General features: G+C 34.4%; 1 protein-coding gene across 1 annotated transcript; it reads left to right on the plus strand.

The window, feature by feature from the left end:
• The first annotated feature begins 6500 nt into the window (after positions 1 to 6500).
• Positions 6501 to 8102, plus strand: LOC110284057 (phosphoglycerate kinase 2). The gene has a single exon (XM_021149646.2). The coding sequence runs from the start codon at positions 6599 to 6601 to the stop codon at positions 7850 to 7852; it is 1254 nt and encodes a 417-aa protein (XP_021005305.1). The 5' UTR covers positions 6501 to 6598; the 3' UTR covers positions 7853 to 8102.
• Positions 8103 to 10352: the final 2250 nt, after the last annotated feature.

The raw sequence follows: 10352 nt of genomic DNA on the forward strand, positions 1-10352 counted from the left end.
TTACTCTCCCATACTATATACAATGTATAGATCTATGCCAGGTCACATGTGCTCTATATAGTCTGGTGAGCACTCTGGAGTTTAGCTCAATCATAAAACCTCAACATTCAGATTCAGTTATCCTAGTTGGACATCCTGTGGCCTGGGCTAATTCTGAAGCACCATAGAATATAACACCAGGCATAAAACCAATGAAAGTAATCTACATTCCCTGGTCTCAATGCAAAAACAAAATATGTGCAGCCTAAGTACCAACACCCTATACCCCCAGATCCACTAGTCTTAAAGAAATATACATTTCCCAAAGAGAATTTCTTAAGAGTTCAAATTTAAAAAAAAAAAAGGAACTTGAGAATTTTAAAGAAGACATGAACAAACATGTCAAAACCAACTAACCCAACAAACAAGTAAGCAAAACAAGGAATATACTGACAAATGAAATGATTAAGATAATTCAGGATTTAAAAACTATATTCAGTAAAAGAAATAAACTCCACCTGAATTTATAATGGGATTAATAAACTAACAAAAGCTCATGAGAAGGAAGGTAGAATGGATTAGATAGGTGACAGAATGTCAGGACTTAGAGGAAAAAACCCTGAAGAATTAGGTCCTTCAAGCAAATAATATAGGAAATTAAATACACACACACACATATACACACACACACACACACACACACACAGAGATGAAAGAAGCATGCAAAAAAATGTGTATTATGTAAACACCAAATCTTGGAATTATAGGCATTGAAGATAGAGAAAAATCACAAATCAATGGCATAGACTATAATTTCAACAAGATTAAAGACTTTAAATTAAGGACAGACATATTTATACAGACACAGGAAGCACACATAACTCCAAGTAGATAAAAGCAGAAGTGAGATACTCACTAAATAGTATATTTAAAGCACTCAATATTTAGAACATAGAGAGAATCCTGAAAGCTGAAAAATAAAGAACCTAGATCAAATATAAAAGACAACTCGTCAAATGATTGGGTTGTTTCTCAATAGAAACCACAAAATTGAGAGGAGGCTGGAACAATTTATTTCACATTCTAAAACACTATAAGTGTCATCCTAGATTCCTGTCCTCAGTAAACATATCTCAAAAGCTAAATAAGAAATAAAAATTCATGATAAAGCAAAAGAATTCAGGCCCACCAAATTAGACCTAGAGAGAATGCTTGAAATAATACTTCAGATTGAGAAGAATAAGAAAAGATTAGAGGTAATAAAAAGAGAATAGATGAAATTATAACTACTGAAAAACAAATTACAACTAAGAACACAAACAATAGCAACAACAAACAACAGCAAGAAGAACACCAACAACAAAACCAAAGGAAAAAGACAAACAATCCAAAACACCAAGGCAAAACAAAACAAAATGGCTACCCTCCTCCCAAGAACATTGTGTCTATTTTGTGTTTCCCAAGTACTTTCTGAGTATGTGTCCTGTGCCAGACTGCAGTTGATACATCCAGTAACATTCCACTGGAGAAAATTGTTTTTCTCTATGATCTTTGTCTTTTTGGGGGGGACAGGGAGAGAAACAATATGAGGTTTGAGTGGATAGAGAATCAGAGAGAATTGGAAGAATCTTAGGGAGGAGAATGATAATAAAATCAAAAAAGAATATACTTAAAATAAAAATTTAAAGAAGGGGCCAGAGAGATTGCTCAGTGGTTAGGAGCACTAGTTTCCTTGCAGAGTTCCTGTGTTGAATTCACGGCAACCAAATACCCCCTCACAAGTGTTTGTAACATCAGTTCCATGGGATCTGATACCCTTACACAAACAAACATACAGGGAAAACACTAATGCACAATAAATAAATAAATAAATAAATAAATAAATAAATATGAGAGAGGGAGAGAGAGAGAGAGAGAGAGAGAGAGAGAGAGAGAGAGAGAGAAAGAAAGAAAAAAGAAAGAAAGAAAGAAAGAAAGAAAGAAAGAAAGAAAGAAAGAAAGAAAGAAAGATGTGATGTATGCCTTTATTCCCAGCACTGGGGAGGTAGAGACAGGAAATTTCTGTGTATTCAATTCCAGGTCTACAAAGCCAGTCCAGGACAACCAGGGCTGTAACACAGAAAGACTATCAAAGAAAAGAAAAGAAAAAAAAAAAAGAAAAGAAAAAGGAGAGAATGAAAGAAGAGAAGAGAAGAGAAGAGAAGAGAAGAGAAGAGAAGAGAAGAGAAAGAAGAGAAGAGAAAGAAGAGAAGAGAAGAGAAAAGGAAAAAGAAAAAAGAAAGAAAAATCAAAGGGACAAGTATCAACACAGGTATTTGAAAAATAAAAAAACTGAATAGTTATGGCCTCTATCCTACAATCAAAAGCACAGGTTAGTTGAATGAATTAAGAAATGAAATGCATCCTTTTGTTCTCTACAAAACCTTATCTTTCCTTTAAAGAACAGAACTACTTTAAGGAGAAAATATGAAGAAATAAAAGTATTCTAAGGACTAGGAAGCAATCAGGTGCCTCTGTCCTTGTACTAGACAAAGAAAACATTAAAATAAAACAAATCATACTGAAGAAGATCACTTCATCCTAAACAAGGGAACAATTAAGCAAAGAGATTGAACTCCTAAACATACATATATGAACCAAATGCTCAGGCATCAAGCTTCATCAAAAGCGTATTACTATATTTTAAATCATTTTCTTTCTTCCTTTTCTTCTCTTCTCCAGGCCCTCCCATGGGCTCTCCACTTGTTCACTTGCAATCAATCAATCAATTAATCAATCAATCAATCAATCAATCAATCAATCAACCAACCAACCAAATGCCTTCAGAACAGGCTCTTTGAGATATAGATTATTATACATTTAATCCCTAGGAATGTGTATACCCAATGCATGTTTATACCATTCTGGTGAAGAGCTAAAACCCCTGATTTTCTGTCACTTGAACCAGTGTCTTAAAAACACTGTCTACTAGAAAAATATCAAGCTCCTTATTTTATCTATATTTTAAAATAAGACTTTTATTAAAGCATCAATAATAACCATTGGTTAAGCATAACATTAATAAAAAGTTATATGCAGACTTAAAAAGGTGTCCTAGTGGAAATAAAGTACACAAATTAACACCAACACAATAATAGGTAATATAATTACTTCATTTTCTCCTATAAGAAAAGTCATGTAGGAAAATAATAGACAGTAACATCAGAACTAAATAGCATCTTATATGATAGTGGACCTAACAAATTTCTATAGAATATTTTTTGAAACACAAAAATATGTACATTTTACTTAATCTATTTATAATGGGCCATATCTTGGGACATGAAGCAAATTTTAACACATTCAGATAAACTGGCATAACTTTGCACATTCTATATAAATATATGCATTAAAATTTTAAAATCAACTGCAAACAAAGCTTTAGTAATTATATAAATTCATGAATATTAAATGACACATTACTGAATGATGAATAAATTTTTAAAAAAGAAGTCACAAAAATACTAAAACTTTTCTCTAGTTCAAAATGAAAATAAAAGCAAAACACACCCCCCAAAAAAATCCTTAGGTGGATTAAAAGCAGTCTTAAGGGGGAATTCATAGTTCTAAGTGCCTCTAAATATTGCATAGACTAAAAACAAATTAATTCCTGATGCAACTAAAAAATTTGGAAAAGATAGAACAGGTCAAAGCTAAGTCCAGTAGGTAGCAAGAAGTAATAAAATCAGAGCATAAATTATTTAAATAAATGTTGCAAAATATCAATGAATCTCTGAGCCAGTTTTTAAAGAAATAAAGATTTGAGTTTTTTAAATTAAAAAAAAAAATAACATAGAAAGCCACTTGGTTCAGTTAAACAGAATAAAAAAAGGAAAAGTTGATCCACAATAACAGAATGAGAGATTTTCAAGGAGATATTACCATAAACACTAAAGAAACATTGAGTAGTATAAAGTATCCCTTTAAATATATATATATATATATGTTACTATTTTAGATTCAACCCAATACCAAAGTTAAATAATGTGAAAACAGAAACACAGCTATAATAATTGGGAACAGATGACAAGGTAATAGGAAGTCTATGACAAAACAAAGAAACAATGGAACAGAAACAGAAAGAAATAAAGGAAGAAAGAAAGAAAGAAAGAAAGAAAGAAAGAAAGAAAGAAAGAAAGACAGAAAGAAAGAAAGTAAAAAAACACTATTGAATTTTTCTTACAAAGCCTCTAGTACAGAAGTCAGGTATAGAAATCACAGAGGAGGAGAAGGAGGAGGAGGAGGAGGAGGAAATGGAAAGGGAAAGGAAAGGGAGGAAGAGAGATAAGTAGGGAGAAGGAAACAGAGAATAAAATAATTATTCTAATTATATATAATATTATATATATATTATAATATACTATAAATAAAATCATATATCTTATAGTACATATGTAGTATTAAGTATTTTATTATACTATACATTTAATATAAATTGTATAAAAATATAATATATTATATAACCAAATATATAAAATTAAATTATTTGCCATATATAATTAAACACATATATTATATAATATGCATAAATATATAATATAATATATATCATGATATATTCAATCACATATAATATATGATATATAATTCATGATGCATGTTATATATATGATATAATGTTTATTATTATTGTTGTTTTTATTGATCAATATTCCTGATGATTACTGGAAATACTCTCATTATAAATTGAATATGGGCACATGTCAAATAAGTCATTGGCATGGATCAATTTGACTTTATTCAGAAGATGTAGATTGATTAAAAACACATAAACAATAAATGTAATAAATGATATAAATTACTAAAATACAATGATCACTTTAACTTCTCAATATATATGTAGAAAAGACCTATGATAACATCCATCAAGACTTCATGCGAAAAGTCCTAGAAAGAGTAGGGCAGGAGGGAACATACAATATAATAAAAGCTTTATATGACAAAACCAAAACTGACTTAATCCTAAGCGGAGAAAAACCCTGTTATGTCATTCCATCAGAGACAATACAGGGCTGGATTCCCGCTATCCTCAGACCTTTACAACATAGTGCTTAAAGCAGCAGCTACATCAATAAGACTAGAAGAAAACTAAAAGTATATAGATAGGAAATGAGGTCACATTATCACTATTTTTCAATGATATATTATACTTAGTTGCATAAATTCCAACAGAAATATTTTGCAATTATCAACATTTTAGCAAAATAGGACACAAAATTACCTTACAAATAGTACCCTCTATATAGAGCAATAACAACATACTGAAAGATATGGCACATTGACACAATAGCCTCAAAAATAAATAAATAAGTAAACAAACAAACATAAAATCTGGGATAAAATTAAGGTAAAATACCTCAAAAATGAAAACTAAAAGAGATGAGCAAGACATTATAATATGAAAATACTTTCCACATTCACAGACTTGTATAGCTAATATTGTTGTCGTCCTACATATCCCATGCCATCACATTAAAAATGTACAAGACATCATAGAAACAGAACAACGAACCTGCGAAATTTCACATGGTGACTCCAAAGGTCCTAGGCAGCCCAAGAAATCCTGAACAAAAAATCAGAGCTAGAGAGACACTTTACCAGTTTCACTATTCAACCAGCCTTAGTAGGTTTTTGAAATTTTTTCTTATTTATTCTCATTTCCTGTAGAAGACATCAACTCAAGGATTACATATTTTATATTTTATTTCTAAATTTTACAAGGAGTAAGCAAAACAAAGAAGAAATAAAAGGCATAATGACATACCTTCTGAATCTGAAAGAACTGTGATTTTCTTCCTGGCTATTCTCCCGCAGAAGCCAGAAGGCTTTCTCTCACTGAAGTCTAAAAATAGATAGATAGATGATAGATAGATAGATAGATAGATAGATAGATAGATAGATAGATAGATAGATAGATAGGTGATAGATGAACAAAATTAAAAGAATAAACTAACGTAACAAAAAATATATGATTCCTACTCAAAACTATATCACAAAGTATAATGGCAGTTCATGAACTCAGCAGAAATATTTATCAAGGACAAAAGACTTATATTATGCTGCCTTAGACTACAAACAAAACAAAATCAGTACTTTCTTTTCAAATATTCATCATTTGTACTGCAGAGGATTTTACACAGTATAATTAGAGATTGGATGTGGGGAAGAATTAGGGTTTTTTTCTTCTTCTTTTTGGTAATCTTATGGTTGGGTATGCTTTATTTTCTAATTGATTTGAAAGAGGATATAGAAACAAAAGACGGGAGAAAAAACAATCTGGCCTTCTGATACTTATTTGAAGGCTTTCTAATTTCCCAACTCTAACCCCAAGCTTTCTGTTTTACTGTTTAGTATTCTAGGCTGGCAGTTTGAGTCTGTACCAGGCAAAACGTTCCAAATCAAGATAGACAGGATGGAGAACCAATTACAGAGCAGGATTTCCTTTCAAATTCTACCAATGGCTATTATGCAGGAGACTTTGAACTCACAAAGAAAGGCGGGGCCAAGACTTAAGCGTTAAAAATCACCACCAAGCCAGCCTCCCAGCAGCAGTAAAGAGGCTGTTGTGCATACCATCAAGATGGCTCTTTCTGCTAAGTTGACTCTGGACAAAGTGGATCTTAAGGGAAAAAGAATAATCATGAGAGTAGACTTCAACGTTCCCATGAAGAATAACCAAATTACAAACAACCAGAGAATCAAGGCTGCCATCCCAAGTATCAAGCACTGTCTGGACAATGGAGCCAAGTCTGTAGTTCTCATGAGTCACCTCGGTCGGCCTGATGGTGTCCCTATGCCAGACAAGTATTCATTAGAGCCTGTTGCTGCTGAGCTCAAGTCCCTGCTGAACAAGGAAGTCATATTCTTGAAGGACTGTGTGGGCTCTGAAGTAGAGCAAGCCTGTTCCAACCCAGATAATGGGTCTGTCATCCTGCTGGAGAACCTGCGCTTTCATGTGGAGGAAGAAGGTAAGGGTAAAGATTCTTCTGGAAAAAAGATTAGTGCTGACCCTGCTAAAGTAGAAGCCTTCCGAGCATCACTGTCTAAACTTGGCGATGTCTATGTCAATGATGCATTTGGCACTGCACATCGGGCTCACAGTTCTATGGTTGGAGTAAATTTGCCCCAGAAGGCATCTGGTTTCCTTATGAAGAAGGAACTGGAATATTTTTCCAAGGCTTTAGAAAAGCCAGAAAGGCCCTTCCTGGCTATCCTTGGTGGAGCCAAAGTGAAAGACAAGATCCAACTCATTAAAAATATGTTAGACAAAGTCAATTTCATGATTATTGGTGGTGGAATGGCTTATACTTTCTTGAAAGAACTCAAGAACATGCAGATTGGTGCTTCCTTGTTTGATGAAGAGGGAGCCACGATTGTTAAAGAGATCATGGCAAAAGCAGAAAAGAATGGTGTAAAGATAGTCTTTCCTGTTGACTTTGTTACTGGTGACAAGTTTGATGAGAATGCTAAAGTTGGACAAGCCACTATAGAATCTGGTATACCATCTGGCTGGATGGGTTTGGACTGTGGCCCTGAGAGCATTAAAATCAATGCTCAAATTGTGGCCCAAGCAAAGCTGATAGTTTGGAATGGACCTATTGGGGTATTTGAATGGGATGCCTTTGCTAAAGGAACCAAAGCTCTCATGGATGAAGTTGTAAAGGCCACCTCCAATGGCTGTGTCACCATTATAGGAGGTGGAGATACTGCTACTTGCTGTGCCAAATGGGGCACTGAAGACAAGGTCAGCCATGTGAGCACAGGAGGTGGGGCAAGTCTTGAGCTTTTGGAAGGTAAAATCCTTCCAGGCGTAGAGGCCCTCAGCAACATGTAATTGTCATAATGTACTTGCTTCCTGTTCCCTGCGCACAGCACCAGCACCAACTCAACCTAACCTATATCTCAACATTTGTTAACCTCTACTATGAATCAAGACCCAGGTAATGAGCTAGCAGTGATCCATCAATATCACATCAGCACGTCTTAATTCTGTCATACATTTGCTACTCTCTTCAAGATCTCATCAGGATTCCCCACAGTCCTTCCTAGGGAGGAAACATTCTCATGTCAACTATTAAAGAAGTGAGCTAAGTAAGTTCAATGTGTTGTCTTTACTTCAAATTCATTTCTCTCTGGATATGGGAGACAACATTCAGTCTGTGATAGAAGGATAGGGTAAAGGCTGTGAGAGTTTTAAATGGCAAAAGTGACCCAAATTAAAAGAACATCATTATGTAAACATAACTCAATTATAATTAGATTGCTGCTAACGTTTTTTTTTTTCTAAAAAGAAGTACTTACTAAACACAATGATTTTCTTTTAAAAAAGGAAAAAGAAAAATTCACTGATATTTCTACTAACATGCAAGCTAAAATCAGAATCAAGGTATGAATAAAGAATTGCTTGAAAGCAGATAACTAGAGAAAGTAACCAAGGAGCTAAAGGAATCTGCAACCCTGTAGGTGGAACAATATGAACTAACCAGTATCCCCCAGAGCTTGTGTCTCTAGCTGCATATGTATCAGAAGATGGCCTAGTCGGCCATCATTGGAAAGAGGTGCCTATTGGTCAAGCAAACTTTATATGACTCAGTACAGGGGAACGCCAGGGCCAATAAGTGGGAGTGGGTGGGTAGGGGAGTGTGTGGGGAACTTTTGAGATAACATTGGAAATGTAAATGAAATAAATACCTAATTAAAAAAAACACACACACAAAAAAGAAAGAAAGCAGATAACATTATTTAGGAAGAGATAACATTTGAATTCATCCCCCCTCCCCATCCGCACACAGGGAATCTCTACATTCATTTTATACTTAAAAAAGTTATGTGCAACAAATAAACATTCTTACATATTTAGATCTGTTTCTATTTATGAGTTAGCAAAATGGCATCCTAAATCTGATAAAGAGTGTTTCTAACTATATTAAAGAGGGAATCTTCCCAGTGAAGTCCTTTTTGCATGGATGTTTACTCAGGAGCTTTCAAAGCAGGAGTAATATTTTATATGGAACAAACTTCACAGGTTATCTATACCTATTTAGGTCATGCTCAATACAGCCTCATAACATTTCACATCTCCAGGGACAATTAGTTTAAAAGAGGGAAGAGGGTGTTTGGTCACATTGCCTGGATTCCTACTTTGCTCTTTATGACTCAGTGTTTTCTCATAAAATTAGGATTCATAAGTGATAAAAGGTGGAGAGGGGTGGGTTCACTCATGTCAGTGCACTGGAAGAAATTAGGAGTGGGTGACCTTCGTAGCCCTAAACAGGTTCCTGGACATGCCAGTGGGGAACTTTGCTGGCATTTTTCTGACTTTTAATGTCAGATCACCCACTACCTGTCAGTATCCATCAGTATCAACTGGTGGTACCAACCTAGAGATTAGCAAGTAATGGTGAACAGTTTTTGTGGTTTCAGTTTTTGCTTTTGTAGAGACAAGGTCTCAAAATAGCCTAGATTATCCTAGAACTTCTGGTCTTCCTGCCTCTACTTCCCCAGTGCTGGGATTATAGGCACGTGCTATTATGCCTGGCTGCACTTTTAGTCTTTTGAATATAATTATAAATAAAACAAAAAAGCAACAATATTAATGTTATTGTCCTCTGTCTTACCTCATAGATAAAAGGATCTTTTGTACCAAATGAAAGACTTTCACATGTATATGGGTATATTGCCTGCATTCACACAAGTGCCCTTTGGGGCCAGAAGAGGGCATCATTTCCAGAAACTGGAGTTGCAGATAAAGGTTGTTAAGCAGACATGTGGGTAGTTGGAGCGAAACTTGGGTCCTCTGCAAGAATCACAAGTGGTTCTAACTGCTAAGCCACCTCCCCAGCCACCAAAACTTGCCTCTTTACCTGAAAAAAGCCAATGCTTTTCAACATTCCTTATGTTGTAGGATGTCTACAACTTCTTTATGAAGGCACTTAGTGCTATGAAGTTTCCTCTTACCACTGTTTATATGGTGTCCCATAAGTTTGGGTATATTGTGTCATCATATTAATTGAATTCCAAGAAGTCTTCAATTTCTTTCTATATGTCTTCACTGACCAAGTTATCACTGAATAGAGAGTTGTCCCATTTCTATGGGTATATGGGTTTTCTGTTGTTTTTGTTGTTATTGAAGACCAGCCTTTAGCCATGGTGATCTGATAGTATGCATGGGATTATTTCAATGTTCTTGTATCAGTTGAGGCTTGTTTTGTGACTGATTTTATGGTCAATTTTGGATAAGGTACCCTGAGTTTCTTAGAAGAAGTTATGTTCTTGATTTTTGGTTGAAATATTCTGTATATATTTGGTAAATCCATTTTGTTCATACTAACTAT

Source organism: Mus caroli, unplaced genomic scaffold (genome assembly GCF_978045245.1).
Source record: "Mus caroli unplaced genomic scaffold, Mus_caroli_1 scaffold_18, whole genome shotgun sequence".
Classification (NCBI taxonomy): Eukaryota; Metazoa; Chordata; class Mammalia; order Rodentia; family Muridae; genus Mus; species Mus caroli.